The sequence below is a fragment of the Bufo gargarizans genome, chromosome 8 (assembly GCF_014858855.1).
Source record: "Bufo gargarizans isolate SCDJY-AF-19 chromosome 8, ASM1485885v1, whole genome shotgun sequence".
Taxonomy (NCBI): domain Eukaryota; kingdom Metazoa; phylum Chordata; class Amphibia; order Anura; family Bufonidae; genus Bufo; species Bufo gargarizans.
Window position 1 is genome coordinate 31399392 of NC_058087.1, and position 23176 is coordinate 31422567.

Consider the following 23176-nt stretch of genomic DNA (forward strand, 5'->3'; position numbering starts at 1 on the left):
AGAGACGACGTTCCAGGCCAATCACTATGTGATCACTGCAGCCAATTACTGTCTTTAGCGGTCATATAGTGTAGTCAGGGACGTAATCAATGCAAGGCCTGTCTCTGCAGCGATGACCGACTAATCCATGTGATCGCTGCAGTCACTCACAGACCTCAGCAGTCACGTGGCATAGTCAGACGTAATCATTGCAGCCACAGACGACGTTCCCAACCATTTCCCATGGATCACTGCAGTCAGTCACATGGTATAGTAAGGGACGTAATCAATGCAGCAATCACGTGTGCCTGACTAATCCCCATGGGAACACTGCAGCCAATTACTGGCCTCAGCAGTCACACGTAGAGATGAGCGAATTTCATATTTTGAAATTCGTTTTCGGTTCGGGTTGTGGTATAATGTGAACTGCGTTGTTGATTCCGTTACCACAAACCATAACGCAATTCCATGACTGAATGCATAACGGTCTATGGCCTGCATAACGGATCCATCTTGTTTCCGTTATGCAGGAGAGTCCTCTAAAGGCATTCCGCCATGGAATTGAATTATGGTCCGTGGTAACGAAATCTGTAACGCAATTCACATTATACCACAACCCGAGCCGAAAACAAATTTTAAAATATGAAATTCGCTCATCCCTAGTTACATGGTCTAGTAAGACATGTAACTAATGTAGAGCTTGGTCTCTGCACAGACGACGTAACCAATCACTATGTGATCACTGCAGCCAATTACTGTCTTCAGCAGTTACACAGTGTAGTCTGGGATTTTATTGGTATAAATAAATAACTAATGAAAAAAAAACTAAAAAACGTACTCGCCCCTTAATGTCCCGCCACCCAAGCGCAGCTGCTCTGGTCCTCGCAGCAATTAAGTCACACACATCATTCACGTGACCACTGCAGCCAATCACAGGCCTAGCAGTGATGCTGACATGTTCAGAATGTGACCAGCGATTGGCTGCAGTGGGGACGTCATCGCTAAGGCAGTGCTGGAGCAGAGAGGGATTTCACAGGTGAGTAATGGCTATCGATATTTTTTATTTTAAATAATGTCTTGGAATCCCAGACAATCCATTCAAGTCTCACACATGGCGGGAGACCCTTGAAGAGAGCATATATAAAATGGCGCTCTCCTGTGTGCGGCTGACAGGTGTCCTCCGTCTCTCCTTTGCGGATGCCCTGAACTCATGGCCTGTAACTTTAAGAAATCAAAATGCTAACTTTACCAATTACTAAAAAGTTGAAGACGGTGCGAGTCACAGATACATCATACATGAGAGCCCACATACGTGTTTATATCAACATACATCAGTCAGTGTTAAGTTAAACGCATTCAACCCTACGAAACATGTACAGAACAGAAAATACAGCTCCAGCCTCCCAGCTCCAGAAACATTGGGGGGGTCTGCGCTTCACAGTGAAGGGACGGTCGTGTCTAGCGGTCAAGTTTATCCACACAGAATACTTTTGCCTCGTGATCCGAAGAGACGGTTACCACGATGGAAGAGTCTCTGAAAAATAAAGAAGATACGTTACTGTGTCATGTCGAGCAGTAAGGGAATTTTGGCAAATATAGGGATAAACGACAATAACTGCGGCTGATGTCATTTTCCCTATTGCTTTATTTCATAAACGGTGTCTTCTGCAGCTTGCATGTATTACAATGCACTGCAAGCTGTTCAGTTCGCCATGGAACACAACAGCTGGTTCCCGGAAACCTACAGGAGAGGAGAGGAAAAGGGCCGCAGGCTGAGCCTACAGGAGAGGAGAGGAAAAGGGCCGCAGGCTGAGCCTACAGGAGAGGAGAGGAAAAGGGCCGCAGGCTGAGCCTACAGGAGAGGAGAGGAGAGGAAAAGGGCCGCAGGCTGAGCCTACAGGAGAGGAGAGGAGAGGAAGGCCGCAGCTGAGCCTACAGGAGAGGAAGAGGAAAAGGCCGCGGGCTGAGCCTACAGGAGGAGAGGAGAGGAAAAGGGCCGCGGGCTGAGCCTACAGGAGAGGAGAGGAAAAGGGCCGCGGCTGAGCCTACAGGAGAGAGAGGAAAAGGGCCGCGGGCTGAGCCTACAGGAGAGGAGAGGAAAAGGGCCGCGGCTGAGCCTACAGGAGAGGAGAGGAGAGGGGCCGCAGGCTGAGCCTACAGGAGAGGAGAGGGGCCGCAGGCTGAGCCTACAGGAGAGGAGAGGGGCCGCAGGCTGAGCCTACAGGAGCGGAGAGGGGCCGCAGGCTGAGCCTACAGGAGAGGAGAGGGCCGCAGGCTGAGCCTACAGGAGAGGAGAAGGGCCGCAGGCTGAGCCTTCAGGAGAGGAGAGGAGAGGGGCCGCAGGCTGAGCCTTCAGGAGAGGAGAGGAGAGGGGCCGCAGGCTGAGCCTTCAGGAGAGGAGAGGGGCCGCAGGCTGAGCCTTCAGGAGAGGAGAGGAGCCGCAGGCTGAGCCTTCAGGAGAGGAGAGGGGCTGCAGACAGGGGCGTAACTACCATAGCGGCAGACCAGGCGACTGCTATGGGGCCCAGGGCAAGAGGGGGCCCAGTCTTAGTTGGGATTATCTCCTCTTCTACTGGAGGTGAAAACTTAATAAGAACTCTACCCTCTAAAGGAACAGTGTAGCCTTTTTGGCCACTGGATGTTGGCGAATGTGAACACTGCTATATAACATTGTATATATTTCTGTGTGGGGGGGATTCCAATAGTTGGTAGATATTGGGAAATTGCCATGTATACAGTCCCCATTTATAAGTGGATGTTTTACACAGACTCAACAGTAACAAGAGGATGAAGACTCCGGAGTCAATACTCACTTATTAATTGCAAAGTCGGTAATCTCGGCGGTGTGGCCACCATATTCAATTATCATTTCTCCTGACTGAGAGTCCCACAGATTGATGGCCCCATCCCTGCAGCAAGTGTAGAGCACAGGGGACATGTCCTCCCATGTGAGCTTTATTAAGGTGGACTAAAGAACAAAAGGGACAGAAGTTAAGCCTCATCCATCATTATCCTTCTTGTATATAAGGCTAGGGTCACATGACAGAACACGTGGTAACATAGCAGCTTCACAATGTATAGGTCTTCCCCGCAGAAGCCTATGGGAATCTTACAGAACATATGTCAGATATATGCATTAGACGATTATATCATGTGGCTGCATCCATACAAATTAAAGGGGTATTCCATTTTTTTCTTATTTGTTTATATCAGGTATGCTCAACCTGCGGCCCTCCAGCTGTTGCAAAACTACAACTCCCAGCATGCCCGAACAGCCTACAGCAGGGCATTGTGGGAGTTGTAGTTTCACAACAGCTGGAGGGCCGCAGGTTGAGCATGCCTAGTTTATATAATAGAAAATCATACAGTTTTCTAATATACATTTATTTAAAATTCTGCATAGATACCTTTCTTATATCAGGCAGTTGACCCCTATATGCAGTAGAATGGTACATCCCATGTGTCAGTCCTGTGTAATGTATCCATGGCCTAACTGAAACATGGCATCAATCATGTGACACCCTGCACATCATGTATGTCACGTCACACTGCTGCTTGCAGAATGTCAGGGATTACATGTGCTGGGTAAGCACACAAGACACATCCATGGTATAACTACATAGGACTGGGGGTGGAATCATAATTTTTATTCTGGTTATTTCAGTAACTGTGTTCACATGGCTGCCAGTCTCTAGGTGATATTGTCATGTTTTTAATAAAGTTTAGTGTGGAAAAAAAAAAACTGTACACACAGAGATCTGCTTCTATACAGGGAGACACAATGAGATCCTGATGCAGGTACCAATACTTTTTATACTGAACATGTTCTGCTCATTAAACCAATATTCACCTGTTAGATACCTGAGCAGTTAATGGAAAGTCAGGTCACATGACACGGAGGATCACATGACATGTTAAGTCTTAACCAGCTCTCCTATGGATGTATTGTACAGGGCTACAATGGGTCTTCCCATTATTATTTTTTTTGTCTTGGGAGAGACGTTATTGTATGAATATAATAAAAGTCTGCAAGCAAAATTTTACATAGATATACAGTACAGACCAAAAGTTTGGACACACCTTCTCATTCAAAGAGTTTTCTTTATTTTCATGACTATGAAAATTGTAGATTCACACTGAAGGCATCAAAACTATGAATTAACACATGTGGAATTATATACATAACAAAAAAGTGTGAAACAACTGAAAATATGTCATATTCTAGGTTCTTCAAAGTAGCCACCTTTTGCTTTGATTACTGCTTTGCACACTCTTGGCATTCTCTTGATGAGCTTCAAGAGGTAGTCACCTGAAATGGTCTTCCAACAGTCTTGAAGGAGTTCCCAGAGATGCTTAGGACTTGTTGGCCCTTTTGCCTTCACTCTACGGTCCAGCTCACCCCAAACCATCTCGATTGGGTTCAGGTCCGGTGGCTGTGGAGGCCAGGTCATCTGGCGCAGCACCCCATCACTCTCCTTCATGGTCAAATAGCCCTTACACAGCCTGGAGGTGTGTTTGGGGTCATTGTCCTATTGAAAAATAAATGATGGTCCAACTAAATGCAAACCGGATGGAACAGCATGCCGCTGCAAGATGCTGTGCTAGCCATGCTGGTTCAGTATGCCTTCAATTTTGAATAAATCCCCAACAGTGTCACCAGCAAAGCCCCCCCACACCACCACTCCTCCTCCTCCATGCTTCACGGTGGGAACCAGGCATGTAGAGTCCATCCGTTCACCTTTTCTGCGTCGCACAAAGACACGGTGGTTGGAACCAAAGATCTCAAATTTGGACTCATCAGACCAAAGCACAGATTTCCACTGGTCTAATGTCCATTCCTTGTGTTCTTTAGCCCAAACAAGTCTCTTCTGCTTGTTGCCTGTCCTTAGCAGTGGTTTCCTAGCAGATATTCTACCATGAAGGCCTGATTCACACAGTCTCCTCTTAACAGTTGTTCTAGAGATGTGTCTGCTGCTAGAACTGTGTGTGGCATTGACCTGGTCTCTAATCTGAGCTGCTGTTAACCTGCGATTTCTGAGGCTGGTGACTCGGATGAACTTATCCTCCGCAGCAGAGGTGACTCTTGGTCTTCCTTTCCTGGGGCGGTCCGCATGTGAGACAGTTTCTTTGTAGCGCTTGATGGTTTTTGTGACTGCACTTGGGGACACTTTCAAAGTTTTCCCAATTTTTCAGACTGACTGACCTTCATTTCTTAAAGTAATGATGGCCACTCGTTTTTCTTTACTTAGCTGCTTTTTTCTTGCCATAATACAAATTCTAACAGTCTATTCAGTAGGACTATCAGCTGTGTATCCACCTGACTTCTCCACAACGCAACTGATGGTCCCAACCCCATTTATAAGGCAAGAAATCCCACTTATTAAACCTGACAGGGCACACCTGTGATGTGAAGACCATTTCAGGTGACGACCTCTTGAAGCTCATCCAGAGAATGCCAAGAGTGCGCAAAGCAGTAATCAAAGCAAAAGGTGGCTACTTTGAAGAACCTAGAATATGACATATTTTCAGTTGTTTCACACTTTTTTGTTATGTATATAATTCCACATGTGTAGTGATGAGCGAACTTCTGTTTTAAGTTCGGCGTCTAAAGTTCGGCTTCCGGTTAGCGGAGAATCCCGATATGGTTCCCAATATGGATTCCGACTTCCGTTGTGGTCCGTGGTAGCGGAATCAATAATCGGCCATTATTGATTCCGCTACCACGGACCACAACGGAAGTCGGAATCCATATCGGGATTCTCCGCTAACCGGAAGCCGAACTTTAGACGCCGAACTTAAAACAGAAGTTCGCTCATCACTACACATGTGTTAATTCATAGTTTTGATGCCTTCAGTGTGAATCTACAATGTTCATAGTCATGAAAATAAAGAAAACTCTTTGAATGAGAAGGTGTGTCCAAACTTTTGGTCTGTACTGTATATTAGAAAATAGTTCCTATATTATACTATATCATAGTTCCTAATAGTATCCTATTCTCTAAAAAATAAATAAATAAATGTACTCATTAAAACCAGAATAACCCCATTAAACAAATGTAAAACACAAGTCTGATCAGTTTTTTCAGCAAGGTTAGGGAAGAAATACATCCTGGTACAGTGCTCTGCATCAGAGCTTCAAATCACCTACATAGGAATGAGTTTATAACATGAGATTCCCTCTTCCTGTAGCCATCACTATGGGGAGCTCAGGAGATTACTGTATACCAGGGATCAGCAACCACCGGCACTCCAGATGTTCTGAAGCTACAACTCCCAGAATGCTCCATAAGAGAGACAGGCCCATAACTTCTATGGCAGTTTTGACAACAGCCGGGCAACAGCCGAGCATGTTTGCACGCTGGAAGTTGTAGTTTCACAGAAGCTGGCGTGCCAAAGGTTGCTGATCTCTGCTGTATATACAGTTATATACAGTAACCAATAGAGGGAGCTCAGGAGTTATACTGCATACAGATATATACAGCCACCACTAGAGGGAGCTCAGGAGATTACTACATACAGATATGTACAGCCTCCACTAGGGGGAGCTCAGAAGCTTACAGCATACTGCCTATACATTGAACAGTATATCCTAAGCTCTCTCTAGTGGAGACTACAATCCTTAACTATGCAGGGGATTTGGTGCTCTGTATAAGATAAACAGAGCTCTGATCTCTATAAAGACATATTAAGAAATAAGTCTGTGCAGATGGACATTCGGTTTAACCTCAGGTGCTGATCTCGCTCTGTACGTAAATCCTCACCTATCAGCATCGACACTGCAGCATAAAACGGGTAGGAAGAGATCACTCACTTTGTGACGGAACCGATGCCGCAGAGTCTGTGTTAAAATGTCATAAATTGCCACGGATCCATCCAGGTAAAGGACTGCGACCAGGGGCAGACTGAAACGAGAGAACAGAAGCTCGGAAGTCATTGGGCAGCTCCCTGCTCCTCTATTCACCCTGCAGACCCTGCTGCTGCCTGGCACTATATGATGACATCACAGCCCCTGCTGCGCCGCACAGACCGGGGTAGATCTGCCGAGTGTTCTGTTCGCCATGGGAATAAGGCTGGGTGACAATTACTTTTTTTTTTTATTAAGGGCACTACTTCTGTGTGGGGAGGCATTAAAAGGGCATTGCTAGGAGCAGTCGATCTTTGTGAGGGGCATCACTACTGTGAGGGGGCACTAAGGGACATAGGCTTCATTACTGTCATTTCATTACTGTGTGCCAACCAAAGCACGTGCGGTGCAAAGGGGAATGGGCTGCACTGGGTGAGGGTAAAGGATTGGCTTGGCTTAAGTTGCTGCAGGTATTATCACTCTTTCAGCTCTTTGTAATAGTCCAGCGCTTGCGCAGAAGCTTTTACAAACGCTGTTCAAATGTGTGATTGGCCAAGAGACACCACATGATCATGGCACCCACGCGTTTCTGAGCACGGTCACTGCCCCGCAGATGCAGCAGCACTGGATGAAGAGCACTTGCTCTTACAGACTGCCGGTCACTTACACATCGCAGAATGCCATACACTCCACCGAATTAAAGTCTGCTTCATCTTTAGGGTTCTTGGATGCGTAACTTTCTATCCGGAAGAGTCCGACAACCTGCATACAAGGAGTGATAGAGGTGATGATTAATACCTTGCAGAGGAAATGCCATAATATTTAATTACAAGGGAGACACCAGTGAACCCCTGTTATGTTGGGGGGGGGGAGGGGTGAACCGTATGGTCGGTTATACATTTAACTTGTAGCAGCTATTTTGACCTTACAAACATTTAAAGGGAATCTGTCACCCCATACCTGTAAATAAAGCTTCTGTGTAGATGTGCACTTCGCAATGATCTTTGTCCCATCTGGATATGTGGTCCCAAGTCACAGAAAATTGCAAATTAACGCCTCAGTGCAAAGAGGGTGTTGCCATTGCACCGGGATTTCCAGTCACCTACTGTATCGGCTGCGCCCTCCCCACACTAAGTGGCAGTACCAGGTGGTGTACTCATGCCTGGCCTTGATATCTTGATACATCGCATTCACAGGAGAGATGGAATTTGTCTGCGCATCTGCCTGGTGAGCTCCAGACCTGTACTGTGCGTGCGCTGAATGCACTGCTGCAAGATTTTATAGCAAGGCATGAACGAGTACATGTACACTGCCTGACCCTGGGGGGAGGGGGCACAGCCGGCAAAGAAAGTGACTGGAGCTTCAGGTGCAATGGCAATGCTCTCATTGCACCAAGGGGCCCATTTGCATGGCACAAAAATCATTACAATTAGCTGCCAAGCGCACGTCTATACAGGCTTTGTTTACACATATGTGGTGAAAGATTCCCTTTAAAGAAGCGCTCCAGCAAAAAAAAAAAAAAAGTTTTGCATATATAATGTAGCATGGGCAAACATACATACTCTTGTGTAGTTTAGGCTGGGGTCACATCACGTTTTATGCCTCCATTTGACATGTACAAAAAAAAAAAAAAAAAAAAAAAAAAAAAGAATACAAAATCGCAGCACACCGCGCTCTTGCATCCTGCACAGTCCAGTAAAAAAGTGGTACAATGGTAAAAAAAGTATACTTTTTTATTTTTTTACAATGGAACTCTATGGTGAACGGATGCCACTGTATGGCACCAGTCTGAGGCATCCGTTTAACGTATACGTTTTTTGCGGATGGGAACCCAGCCTTACGTAGCATTCATGGGTTGACTGCCATCTCCACCTTTTAAAGGGGTATTCTCATCTGGGACTTGGGTGGCATATTGTTAGGACATGCCATCAATATCAGATATATGTGCATCCTGATTCTCGGACCCACACCTATCTTCTCCACAACTAAGCCCTCAAAGTGAAGGGGAGCACACCGTCCATGGTTGGCCACCCTTTGTTCACAATTATGGCTATTTCTGCGCAGTGCACTCTATTCATCCCTGTTGTACTTTTGAAAATAGCTGTGTGGGCTCGCTCAGTTATTTTTGGAACTCCCACAGCGATGATCAGAGAGCACACCGCGCACGCTCCTTCACTTTGGGGGCCCCGTTCTCTAGAATAGGAGCAGGTCCCAGAGGTTGGACTCGCACCTATCGGACATTGATTTCATATCCTAGCAATACGCCATCAATGTCCCAGATAGACCCCTTTAAGTTATATTATCATCTAAACTGATATAACGAACTGATGAAGGGAAATAATCACCTTCCCGGTGGCGGTGTTCACCATTTTTGTGTCGCAATCAAAAGAACCAGAGAGAATTAGGCTACCGTCTGTGTTACAGGCTACACATGACATAGGTCCCCTATGGGAATCAGTGCCTAAAATACAAATAACAGAGTAATGACAGCAACCATTAACAGAAAAAACAAGACGAAGCAGCTGCTAGAATAGAAGACGTCTTCTATCAATGAGGACAAACAGCTGTGAACAAGAACATTTTACAGCAGTTCCCCGAGTGTCCACTAGGAGTAGGAGAACATAGTTAAAGGGGTTAACCAACACTAAGAGCGTGGCCCAGACCTGCCTGACCAAGGGTGGAGGTGATGCTTACCTGATCCGGTCTGTTGGGTGCCCTGGCCAGCTGTTGAGCCAAGAACAACAGCTGGTTATGGGGGCACACCTGACCGCTGCAGCCAATCACAGGCCACACCGGTGACCTGCTCCCCTTCCGTCACATGTAGAATCATGTGCGACAGAAGGGGAGCAGGTCACTTTTGCGGCCTGTGATTGCCGTCAACGGAACTGCCAGCCTGGAAGCCCAACAGTGCAGATCTAGTAGCGGGGATCAGGTGAGCATCACCCCCACACTGGGTCGGGCAGCTCTGGGCCACTCTTTCAGTGCTGGATAACCCCGTTAAAGAGCACTTACCTTCCAGGGCATGCAGAGTTTTCCCCTCTTTGAGGTCCCATATCCGTACGCTTCCATCCTCATAGCCAACAACGGCTCTCTCGCCTCAGGCACAAAACACAGAGGAGTTAAAGGGCCGATACCTGAACCTTAACAACATCTGATAAAGATTATAACAGCACATAAAGATATATTCCAGGTATAACTATGGGAGACCGAATTCCGTATCCCATTGGAGCAGCCCCTGTCCTATTGGGAAATTAACCAAAATACAGGGGATTCCCTCCGTTTATGACCCAGGAGCAGTGCTGCGGCTGCACCTTCCCAGGTCATGACAGCGAATTGTCAGTGGTTCACCACTTAGGGAAATTCTGTCCAGATAGGAAACTCCAGCACTTTATTTTATTATTTGAGAAATTACGTTACACAGTCAAAGAAATTTATATCAGTCATAGTGGTCAGTAAGTAATACTCACCATCTGGTAGGAACTGTCCGCAGGTAGCCGGGCAGCTTGGTCCTTGGAAACTTTTACACTCTCCGCTGGGTATTTTCCACATCCATGTATTGCCATCTGGTGTACCATAAAGTAACACGTGGGCACGAGGATGCCACTCCAACCACTGCAAGGGAAGAGACGTTCAAGACTGTTAAAATGAAATTGGGAATACAATATCTCCTTATGGAGAGCGCCTTAAAAGGGCGTAAGGAGTCTTATAGGCCAGGCAACTCTCCTCTGGAATCCTGGGAAGCAGGTATGCAAAAGAGCTCACAGCAAGCTCTGTCTCTAATGCTACCAGATGTAAGGAGGCTATCCTAGAAGTCACTGAACAACCTCTTACAAAATCTCATGGCCTTTGAAAAGGTCAAACATTGACTTGTAGGATAACAACCCTACATCTGGTGGCATCAGAGGCAGAGCTTGTTAGGAGCGAAATTATATCCCTTGTTAAAATGAAAGAAACTGATATAAGAATATAACTACTATAATACTGCCCCTATGTACAAGAATATAACTACTATAATACTGCCCCCTATGTACAAGAATATAACTACTATAATACTGCCCCCTATGTACAAGAATATAACTACTATAATACTGCTCCTATGTACAAGACTATAACTACTATAATACTGCTCTTATGTACAAGAATATAACTACTATAATACTGCTCCTATGTACAAGAATATAACTACTATAATACTGCTCCTATGTACAAGACTATAACTACTATAATACTGCTCCTATGTACAAGACTATAACTACTATAATACTGCTCCTATGTACAAGAATATAACTACTATAATACTGCCACCTATGTACAAGAATATAACTACTATAATACTGCCACCTATGTACAAGAATATAACTACTATAATACTGCCACCTATGTACAAGAATATAACTACTATAATACTGCTCCTATGTATAAGAATATAACTACTATAATATTGCTCCTATGTACAAGAATATAACTACTATAATACTGCCCCCTATGTACAAAAATATAACTACTATAATACTGCTCCTATGTACAAGAATATAACTATTATAATACTGCTCCTATGTACAAGAATATAACTATTATAATACTGCTCCTATGTACAAGAATATAACTACTATAATACTGCTCCTATGTACAAGAATATAACTACTATAATACTGCTCCTATGTACAAGAATATAACTACTATAATACTGCTCCTATGTACAAGAATATAACTACTATAATACTGCTCCTATGTACAAGAATATAACTACTATAATACTGCCACCTATGTACAAGAATATAACTACTATAATACTGCTCCCTATGTACAAGAATATAACTACTATAATACTGCTTCTATGTATAAGAATATAACTACTATAATATTGCTCCTATGTACAAGAATATAACTACTATAATACTGCTCCTATGTACAAGAAAATATCTACTATAATACTGCCCCCTATGTACAAAAATATAACTACTATAATACTGCTCCTATGTACAAGAATATAACTATTATAATACTGCTCCTATGTACAAGAATATAACTACTATAATACTGCTCCTATGTACAAGAATATAACTACTATAATACTGCTCCTATGTACAAGAATATAATTACTATAATACTGCTCCTATGTACAAGAATATAACTACTATAATACTGCTCCTATGTACAAGAATATAACTACTATAATACTGCTCCTATGTACAAGAATATAACTACTATAATACTGCTCCTATGTACAAGAATATAACTACTATAATACTGCTCCTATGTACAAGAATATAACTACTATAATACTGCTCCCATGTACAAGAATATAACTACTATAATACTGCTCCTATGTACAAGAATATAACTACTATAATACTGCTCCTATGTACAAGAATATAACTACTATAATACTGCTCCTATGTACAAGAATATAACTACTATAATACTGCTCCTATGTACAAGAATATAACTACTATAATACTGCCTCCTATGTACAAGAATAGTGAAAGTTTATCTTACCTGTAATTTGTCTTTCCTTGACTCTAAAAGGATTATAACAGGGACAACTACTCCCTCGTAATGCTCCCTAGGAGCTTCCACCTAGAATAATAATGAGAACAAAAAAGGAATTACTATTACACAAAATATTTGAACAGCAACAATAAAGTTGCGATGTACAAATATATAAATACATTGAATTTGGAATGTAGAATGATGTATGTTCTGCTTTCAGACTAAAGCAAAAAGACAGATTTTCACTTTTACTCCTTGTCCTAGAGAGAAAGACGAGGATCTAACTAATAAAAAGAGGAGAAATTTTACAGGAGTCACACACACACATTATATATACATACATACATACACAGTATATTCTTCTATGTAATACAGCTATAAAGATACATTATGCAGGAATCTGACCATTTTCTTACATCAGACCCCCCAGTACACCGCTTGAGACCATTCTGAACTTCTGGTCCGGAGTTTTGTCATCTCTCCTGCATAGAGCCCTGCAGAACATTTCCCATACTGCCTTGTAAACCTGTCATGGTCTTACCTTCTTACTGTTCTCCTTCGTTTGACATGTGCTGGCGGCCATCTTGGTTTCTGGGTTTCTTGTAGCCTCCCACCCTGCGGCTTCTCCTTCCCACTGGGAGGAGCTGGATGCCTAGCTCATATATATAGGAGGTCTGTGGCTTCAGTTCCTTGCTTGGTCCTCCTGTGTTCACATGCTTCTAAGACTGCTGCTGCTTCTGGTTCCTGATCCTGGCCTCGTCTGACTACCCCGTTGGTTCCTGATCCTGGCTTCGTCTGACTACCCTTCTGGTTCCTGACCTCTGTCTACGTAGACCCTGCTTCGGTTTAGCCATCCGTTTGGACTTTTGCTTACAGCTTGATTTTCAATAAAGCCTTCTTATTTCCACTTATCTCTTGTTGTACGTCTGGTTCATGGTTCCATGACATTAGGACCAAGCCATGAATTCTGACGGTACAGGGCCATCCTCGCTACCTACGCTGGTTGCCAGACTTGATCAGCAGGATCACCTGTTGGGTCGGTTCGCTGTGGCGTTGCAAACTCTGCTTGAACGCACGGCTCATTTCGCTTCCGCTGCCGATGGGTCGGTTGTCGCTCCTGGGCCCGCTCCTACTGCCGCTCCGGTTGTTGCGCCAGAGTCTACCCCGACACCTGTTGCTGCGCCTGCGGTGTCTCGGGGTATGACCGGTTCTGCCCCCCTTCCACAGCGCTTTGGGGGAGAGCCAACTCAGTGCCGAGGTTTCCTTAACCAGGTGGGCATTTATTTCGAGTTGCTGCCACATGCCTTTCCTACTGAGAGATCAAAGGTGGGCTTCTTGATCTCGCTGCTCTCGGACAAGGCCTTTGCGTGGGCCAGCCCTTTATGGGAGAACAACAATCCGGTGGTTGCCGAGTTTTCCGGTTTTGTTGCTTCTCTTCGGAAGGTATTCGATGTGCCGGCTCGTGCTGCCTCTGCTGCGAAGCTCCTTATGTCCATCAGACAGGGTTCACGATCCGTAGCTGAATACGCCATTGAGTTTCGTACCCTGGCAGCAGAGGTGGGCTGGAATAATGAGGCTCTGGTCGCTGCTTTCTCTCATGGTCTCTCGGATGCCTTGAAGGATGAGGTTGCAGCTAAGGACCTACCAGTGGAGCTCGAGTCTCTTATTTCTTTCCTGATTTTGATTGACACCAGACTCAGGGAGAGACCTTCCTTTAAGGAGAGCCTGCGGAGGTCTTCTAACAGATTGGCGCCTACGTTTGCTGTCCCACCCGTGCCTCCCTCTCCTCCCACGCCTCCTGGGGATGACTTGTCTGGGGGTGAACCCATGCAGCTGGGGTTTGCTCGCCTGTCCGAGGGGGAGAGGGTACTCCGGAGACGCGAGGGCCGATGCATGTACTGTGGTCTCGGTGGGCATTTTCGGTTGGCATGTCCGAACCGTCCGGGAAACGCTTGCACCTGAGATCCTGTCGGGGGCAGATCTTGGGTGGAGTCTCCTCGTCCCCGGTTTCCCGTGTTGACAAACCACTGATCACTGTTGTCCTCTCCTGGGTCGGGGGCTCGGTGACGACCCAGGCGTTGGTGGACTCTGGTGCTGGTGGTTTGTTCATTGATAGTGTGTTCGCTGCCGCCAATTCCATTCCTCTGCAGCCTCGAGGTTCCCCACTGGCTCTTGAGGCGATAGACGGCAGACCCCTTCTGCCGCCACACGTGACTCATGAGACCCTTCCAGTGGGGATAGCCATTGGTGCCGTTCACAGAGTGTCGGTCTGTCTCCAGGTGATTTCGTCTCCACACTACTCGGTGGTCTTGGGGTACCCCTGGCTCCAGAAGCATAATCCGACTTTCGATTGGAGATCGGCCGAGATCCTCTCGTGGTCACCGCAGTGTGGGGCTAGTTGCATCCATGGGCCTGTCAAGTTGCTGTGTACTTCCTCGGACTCTCTGTTGCCTCCTGAATACGAAGAGTACCGGGATGTATTCGATAAGGTGCGCGCGGTTGCCCTACCTCCGCACCGCCCATACGATTGTGCCATAGAGTTACAATCTGGTGCCGTTCCTCCTCGTGGCAAAGTCTATCCACTGTCGGTAGCGGAGAATGAGGCCATGGAGGAGTACGTGAGGGAGGCGCTTTCACGCGGACACATTCGCAAATCCTCGTCCCCGGCAGGGGCTGGATTTTTCTTTGTGAAAAAGAAGGGCGGTGAGTTGAGGCCTTGCATCGATTACAGGGGTCTCAATCGCATCACGATCAAGAACGCTTACCCGATACCATTGATTTCCGAGCTGTTCGATCGCCTCAAAGGGGCCACGGTCTTTACCAAACTCGACCTGAGGGCGGCATATAACCTGGTAAGGATCAAGGCGGGCGATGAGTGGAAGACCGCGTTTAACACCAGGACCGGTCATTATGAATCCTTGGTTATGCCCTTTGGGTTGTGCAATGCGCCCGCAGTCTTCCAGGAATTCATCAACGATGTTTTCCGTGACCTGTTGCAGCAGTGTGTGGTGGTCTATTTGGATGACATCTTGGTATATTCTGAATCCATGGAGGCCCACATTATGGATGTGAGACGAGTGTTGCAACGGTTACGAGAGAACAGGCTGTTCGGTAAGCTTGAGAAATGCGAATTTCACCGATCCCAGGTAACCTTCTTAGGTTACATCATTTCCGCTGAGGGGTTCTCCATGGATCCTGAGAAGGTTTCGGCTGTCTTACAGTGGCCCCAGCCCAGTGGTCTCCGTGCCCTGCAGCGCTTTTTGGGCTTCGCCAATTATTATCGGAAGTTCATCAGGGACTTTTCTATGCTAGCCAAGCCTCTCACGGATCTGACCAGGAAGGGCAGTAATTTCCAGGTCTGGCCGCTCTAGGCCATCCGAGCTTTTGAGGCTCTAAAGTCCGCCTTTGTGTCGGCTCCGATTCTGTCGCATCCCAACCCTGGGTTGCCCTTTGTCCTCGAGGTGGACGCGTCTGAGACGGGAGTAGGCGCCCTTCTGTCTCAGCGTAGAACACCAGAGGGTCCTCTGCTTCCTTGTGGGTTTTACTCCCGGAAACTGTCTTCCGCGGAGTGCAACTATCAGATTGGTGACAGGGAGTTATTGGCCATCGTGCAGGCCCTTAAAGAGTGGAGGCACTTGCTCGAGGGTTCGGTGGTTCCGGTTCTCATCCTGACGGACCACAAGAATCTGACCTACCTTTCTGAGGCCAAGAGATTGACACCACGTCAGGCCAGATGGGCTCTGTTCTTGTCACGTTTTAATTACGTGGTCTCCTACCTACCCGGTTCCAAGAACATCAGAGCGGATGCCTTATCACGGCAGTACTCCGAGCTGTCCGGGGAGGAGTCGATTCCGACTTCGGTCATACCTCCGAATCAGATCCTGGCCGCCATTCCCACCAGCCTGACCTCTCCCCTGGGTGAGCAGATTTTGGCGGCTCAATCTGGTGCTCCCTCTGGGAGACCCAACGGCAGGTGTTTTGTGCCTGAGGAGTTGCGCACTCGGTTGTTGCGAACCTACCATAACTCCAAGGCCGCGGGGCATCCTGGAAAGAATCAGCTGTCCTGGGCTGTTTCGCGTCTGTTCTGGTGGCCTTCTCTACGTTCCGACATCGCCGCATATGTAGCGGCATGCTCCGTTTGTGCCCAGAGTAAGTCCCCTCGGCACCTTCCGTTGGGCCTTTTGCAACCCATAGCCACCGGGGAGCGCCCATGGTCACACCTGGGGATGGATTTCATTGTGGACCTCCCTGCATCCCGAGGCCATACGGTCACTCTCATGATTGTGGATCGGTTTTCCAAAATGTGCCACTGTGTTCCTCTCAAGAAGTTACCCTCTGCACAGGAGTTGGCCACGATTTTCGCCAGGGAGGTCTTCCGGTTGCACGGTTTGCCCAAGGAGATTGTGTCGGATCGGGGGAGTCAGTTTGTGTCCAGGTTCTGGCGCGCCTTTTGCTCCCAGTTGGGGATTCATCTCTCTTTCTCCTCGGCCTACCACCCTCAGTCCAATGGGGCCGCAGAACGATCCAATCAGGCCTTGGAGCAATTCCTTCGTTGCTATGTCTCCGATCACCAAGACAATTGGGTTGACCTCCTGCCTTGGGCTGAGTTTGCCAGGAACACGGCGGTGAACTCTTCCTCTGGGACGTCTCCCTTCATGGCCAATTATGGGTTCCAACCTGCCATGTTACCGGAGGTATTCTCTCCCCAGGATATTCCGGCTGTGGAGGATCACCTTTCCGTCCTACGTGCTTCTTGGGTACAGATCCAGAGGTCCCTTGAGGTCTCTGCGCAGCGCCAGAGACTCCAGGCTGATCGCAGACGAGCGCCCGCTCCTTCCTACCAGGTCGGAGACCGTGTATGGTTGTCCACCCGCAACCTCAACCTTCGAGTGCCCACTCCCAAGCTGGCGCCTCGCTTTGTTGGTCCCTTCCGAGTGCTTCGCAGGGTAAACCCGGTAGCCTATGCCCTTGCGCTTCCTCCTGGCATGCGGATCTCCAACGTGTTTCATGTCTCCCTGTTGAAGCCATTGGTGTGTAATCGTTTCACTTCCTCGGTTCCTCGGCCCCGTCCGGTCCAAGTGGGCAATCATGAGGAATATGAGGTGAGCAATATCCTGGACTCACGCCTGGTCCGCGGTCGGTTGCAGTTTTTGGTCCATTGGCGTGGTTATGGTCCAGAGGAGCGTTCCTGGGTTCCCTCCGCAGATGTCCATGCTCCTGCTTTGCTCCGAGCCTTCCACGCACGCTTCCCTCAGAAACCGTTCCTTACTCCGCGGAGGAGGGGCCCTTGAGGGGGAGGTACTGTCATGGTCTTACCTTCTTACTGTTCTCCTTCGTTTGACATGTGCTGGCGGCCATCTTGGTTTCTGGGTTTCTTGTAGCCTCCCACCCTGCGGCTTCTCCTTCCCACTTGGAGGAGCTGGATGCCTAGCTCATATATATAGGAGGTCTGTGGCTTCAGTTCCTTGCTTGGTCCTCCTGTGTTCACATGCTTCTAAGACTGCTGCTGCTTCTGGTTCCTGATCCTGGCCTCGTCTGACTACCCCGTTGGTTCCTGATCCTGGCTTCGTCTGACTACCCCGTTGGTTCCTGATCCTGGCTTTGTCTGACTACCCCGTTGGTTCCTGATCCTGGCTTCGTCTGACTACCCTTCTGGTTCCTGACCTCTGTCTACGTAGACCCTGCTTCGGTTTAGCCATCCGTTTGGACTTTTGCTTACAGCTTGATTTTCAATAAAGCCTTCTTATTTCCACTTATCTCTTGTTGTACGTCTGGTTCATGGTTCCATGACAAAACCTACCCGGGCAGTTCAGACACAGCCATTGAGTCCGTCTATGTACCTGATATCAGGAATGAGGACACATGCATTGGGTGTGGAGCCCACTGAAGGTGGTTTCCATAGAATATCGCTTGTAGGGGTTTTCCAGTATTTTTATATTGATGGCTTATTCTCAGGACTTGACGACTTGTTGTAAATTTGACCCAATGCCTTGCCAAAAGTAGGGAAATCTGCATCATAAATGGATTGGAACATGCCCACCCAAAAAAATAAAATAATAATAAAAAACCAGCTCACAATTGTTACCGTATTTTCGCCCAATAAGACGCACTCCCCCCCCCCCCCCCCCAAAGTGGGGAGAAAATGTCAGTGCGTCTTATGGCGCGAATACTAATGAGCGTTTCCATTTAGTACAGGAGGACTGGGAAGTGGTTAATGCAGCGCTCCCCGGGGTCTGTAATCACCGCTTCCTGGTCCTCGGCCACTCTCTGTGCTGTGACCTCACCCTGTGCGCATCGGGTCGCAGCACAGCGCGTGGCAGGGAGAAGAATAAGACCGCTGGATGTGAGGAGCAGCGGCGTCAGGACCAGGAGAGGTAAGTTGATTTTTTTGCTTTTTAATCTGATCTGAGCATGAGGGTCATTCACATGGAGGTCTGATTGGGGGAATTATTGAGGTCTGATGAAAAATATTAATTTTATTACAAGACACGGAGGCTCATATTTGCTTAACTCTTTCTTTACTGAAAAATAGCAGCAAAGACAATTGAAGAATATCCATGGTAACAGCTCCACCCCTTCTACCCCTATATAAGGGACATCACTGGCTGGACACTTCCTCTTTCTTTGCTGCTCCAGCTCAGATAAGTGGTCTAAAATTTCTTTCATGTTAATTGTCTTATCGATTTCTCCTTTTTAGTTTCTGAGGGGTACCTTTTGGAGATTGTGTTTGGATTATATCCTTTACCCCAGTTCCTTTTGGAACAGGGGTCTTAGTGGTATCTTTCAGGGCCATTTCCTTATTGTGTACCCTGTTGGTCTGTCTCGACTTGTAGGGGTTAATCGTGCCGCTTGCGGTCCCTCCCGTTTCACCCCTGTGACACCGGGTCGGTCTCCGGCTGTTCGGTGCCGTTTTTCCATAGCCCTTAGTTATATTTCAGGCCATTTTGACTACCGTTGCTCCTTCTCCTTACCTGTGCCTTCCCGCGCTGTTTTCCCGGGCTTCGGCGCCTCACATCTCGTCGCACGGGATTCTCAGGCGCTATCTTTGTTTTTTCTCCCCTCAGACGCCGAGATCTCGCGTTTCTTGGCGAGATTCTCGGACGCCATCTTTCTCCTCCCTCTCTTCCGATTGGTCTCTCTCTGGAAGGGGAGGGCTCTTGCTCCTGCGCTCCTCGTCGGCTCATTGCTCCACAGTGCTGTCCGCATCGCTCGTCGGGTTCCTGCTCTTGCCAGCGTTTTTTCTTCTATCTGTTGGGGTGACCTACTCCTCAGGTACATATCTCAAGAATGTCTTTGGTCCCTGTGTCCCCTGCCAGTTCGGTACCGGTGAGAAGATCCAGTCAGGTCTCACCTTCCCCTCCTCATAGGGTTAATGATGCCCCTGTTCAGGAATTGCAGGCTGCTAATCTCCAGCAGTCTATTTCAGATGCAATAGTTGCTGCTATGGGGACAGTTTCAGAGTCCTTATCACACACTATATCCCAGGCCCTAAGGGCTCAGACTAACCCTGTAATGCCCCCTCCTGCCTCCAGAACAAATGTGAATGTGGGTTCTGGCCCATCCAATGAATGCGCAGTCAAATCGCGCAAAAGAGCTAATTCACGCCCGGCAGAAAGGGCACGTGCATGGAAGACCGCCCGGTCCTTACCGGAGCAGGTATCTGATTCGGACGCAGAGTCCGTTGAGGAGGCGTATGATGATTACCCCCTTTACTCTGGGGAAGATAATTTAACTGATGTGGCAGTGGATCCTGCTATTGAGGAGGACCCGTCTAAATCAGCGGGGACCGATATAGACCCTTTAGAGTCCGGCAAGGACATTATTCTGGATCCCATGGGTGACCCCCTATTTAATCCGGACCAGTTACACCATCCTAGGTCCTCAGAATGGCTTCCCGCCACTCATGTGGCGCAATATTTGGAAGCAAGGATTCGTACTCCCCTCTCCAAGGAAGCTCGCAGTAAGCTTCGGGCAGAGTGCCCACGTCCCCTGATCCCCCACAAAATTTGTGAGACACCTAGTGTGGACCCAAAAGTGGTGCAATTTCTAGCTAAAACGGGGTTCAACCCGCGTAAAGGCTTAGACTCTGCATTAAAAGCCTGTCAGGATAAATTACTGGATATGACAGGTCCGCTGGCCAAATTTTTTTTGACCTAGCCGAATCTGCTAAGGCAGCGGGCACCCAGGTAGATCCTGAGGATCTTAGCGGTTGGGCCCAAAGAGCGATTTGCCTAGCTGGCAATGTTAATACTTCTATAGCCATTGAAAGAAGAAAGGCCATTTTAATAAAATTGAGCCTAAATTGGCAAATTTATCCCTGACTGAATCCGGGAAAGAGGCGCAAGGCCTATTGTTTGGGGACCCCTTCATAAAAGAGTTGGGGAAGTATGTTGGCGCCTTTACGGCCCTTGATAAAGCGCAGAGCTCTATGCGCCGCGTCTTTCAGGCGCGTTTTTCCTCCAGGGCCGGCAATCCTAGGGGCCGATTGTCCGGCCGCTCCAACTTTCAGCCCAAAGGCACGGGCCGTGGCTCCTTTACTTATCGACAGTCGCTGCAGGACTCCAGGTACCAACCCACCTTCTTTCCGTCCCGCGGAGGTCCTTCCCGTTCCAGAGGTTTCCGTGGCACTCCGGGCTCAAGGCGCCCATATGGTAAGTCCTCCTTGTGTGCCGCCCCTGAGTTCCCAGCAGGTTGGGGGAAGACTCCGTCACTTTTTCCATGTGTGGTCAGGGATCTCCTCAGACCAGTGGGTCCTGTCTACGGTCCGGGGTTTTACCATCGAGCTAGTATCCACCCCTCAGGGCCTTCCCGCTGTTTGGGGGGGTCCGACCTCGGACCGGTCGCTCCTAAATTCAGAACTGTCATCCCTTCTATTCAAAGGGGCCATAGAATTGTCTCCCCATCCCTTCTCAGGGGTTTTGAGCAGTATCTTCCTGGTACAAAAGAAAGGTGGCCAGTTTCGGCCAGTCATAAATCTCAAACATCTAAATGTCTTCGTTCGCTACAGGCATTTCAAGATGGAGGGCATCCATCTGCTCCGGGATATGCTTCTGCCGGGAGACTGGTTCGTCAAACTGGATCTGAAGGATGCGTATTTAACGGTCCCAGTAGCTCCTCCATCTCGAGATCTCCTGCAGTTCTTATGGAACGGCCAGACTTGGCGGTTTACGTGCCTCCCGTTTGGCCTGTCATCCGCCCCGTGGTGCTTTACGAAGATCATGAAGCCGGTAGTGGCTTGGCTCAGGGCGAGAGGGGTGCGTCTAATTATTTATTTGGACGACATCCTGATCATGGCCCAGAATCCTTCCCTTCTGTTGTATCATTTAGAGATGGCCAAGTCCCTGCTTCAGGGGATGGGTTTTGTTCTCAACTTAGAAAAATCATGTCTGGTCCCGGACACCTCGGTAGAGTTTCTCGGTTTCTCCGTGAACTCTTTGGATCAGTCCCTCAGTCTGCCCTTAGCCAAGGTCAAATCAATACGCAAGGAAATTCGGCATGCTCTCTTGCTTCCTCAGTTATCTCTCCGTCACCTTGCTCGCCTGATCGGTCTCCTCACTTCCTCCATTCAGGCGATATTCCCTGCCCCTCTTCATTATCGGGCTCTACAGAGGCTGAAGATTGCTCAACTTCGAGCAGGGGCCTCTTATTCAGACACTCTTGTCTTGGACACGGAGACCAGGGACGAATTGACGTGGTGGATACACAACTTGTCGGTATGGAATGGTCGAGCGATATTCGGTCCTCTTCCGGATCTGGTCATCGAGTCAGATGCCAGTCTGAGGGGGTGGGGAGCACACTGTCAGGGAGTATCCACGGGTGGAGCATGGTCTCCGGAGGAGGCTCATCTTCACATCAATGCCCTCGAACTCTTAGCGGGTTCTTTCGCGATCCGCAGCTTTGCTCAGGGGTCCGTACGGGCGTGTATTCGCCTTCGTATGGACAATGTCTCTGCGGTCCGTTACGTGAATTGCCTGGGGGGAACGCGGTCCAGGGTTTTGGCCTATCTGGCCAAAGATTTTTGGGAGTTTTGTCTTTCCAGGGGAATTTCGGTGGTGGCGGAGTACATTCCAGGACTCCACAACACATTGGCCGACTGGAGTTCTCGTTGCATTTCGGACTCCAGCGACTGGAGGTTGGATCCGGGGGTCTTCCGAGATATTGTGTCTCTTTGGGGCCCATGTTGCATCGATCTGTTCGCGTCTCGCCTGAACACGCAACTGCCCAGGTACTTCAGTTGGCGTCCAGATCCTCAGGCAGAGGCCGTGGATGCTTTCCTCCAGAACTGGGGGGGTCCCCTCCATTATGCCTTTCCTCCGTTCGCCCTCATCCCTCGGGTACTCGCCCAGGTCCGTCGCCAGATGGCTCAGTTAGTCCTTGTGGTTCCCTTCTGGCAAACACAATCGTGGTTTCCTCAGTTGCTGCATCTTCTTGCGGAGGAGCCTCGACTCCTGCCGTCGTTTCCACAGCTTTTGCTCGACCCTTTTGGTCGCCTTCATCCTCTTCTGCTAGACGGCTCTCTGCAGCTTCTAGCTTGCCGGGTTTCAGGGGGCCCTGGGATTCCTCTGAGTTTTTCCACAGCAACCAGACAACTGTTGGAGTCGGCTTGGGCTCCAGGCACTAGACGAGCCTACCAGGCGGCTTGGGACGTCTGGGTTCGTTGGTGCGATCCACGGGACTTGGATCCCGTTCACGCCCCTGTAGTCGCGGTTCTTCAGTTCCTCACTTCTCTCTTTGAGGCGGGTAAAGCTTACCGTACCCTGAACGTCTACCGCTCGGCGATTTCTGCTAGACATTCCGGATTTGATGGTTGCCCCGCTGGTCAACACCCGTTGATCTGTCGTCTGTTGCGTGGGTCTCGAT

At 48.2% G+C, this 23176-nt stretch overlaps 1 protein-coding gene across 3 annotated transcripts in view; it reads right to left on the bottom strand.

Moving 5' to 3' along the window:
- Window positions 1-1276: 1276 nt before the first annotated feature.
- Window positions 1277-23176, bottom strand: part of LOC122944972 (angio-associated migratory cell protein-like) — a 28835-nt gene continuing 6935 nt past the window's right edge. For all 3 annotated transcript variants that reach the window (XM_044303741.1, XM_044303740.1, XM_044303742.1), the window contains exons 6-13: window positions 12323-12403; window positions 10291-10435; window positions 9836-9919; window positions 9169-9284; window positions 7491-7585; window positions 6791-6881; window positions 2793-2947; window positions 1277-1513 (exon numbers count right to left, since the gene is read on the bottom strand). In XM_044303741.1, the coding sequence (XP_044159676.1) occupies window positions 1438-1513; window positions 2793-2947; window positions 6791-6881; window positions 7491-7585; window positions 9169-9284; window positions 9836-9919; window positions 10291-10435; window positions 12323-12403 (843 nt within the window). In that variant the 3' untranslated portion in view covers window positions 1277-1437. The remainder of the gene's footprint in view (window positions 1514-2792; window positions 2948-6790; window positions 6882-7490; window positions 7586-9168; window positions 9285-9835; window positions 9920-10290; window positions 10436-12322; window positions 12404-23176) is intronic.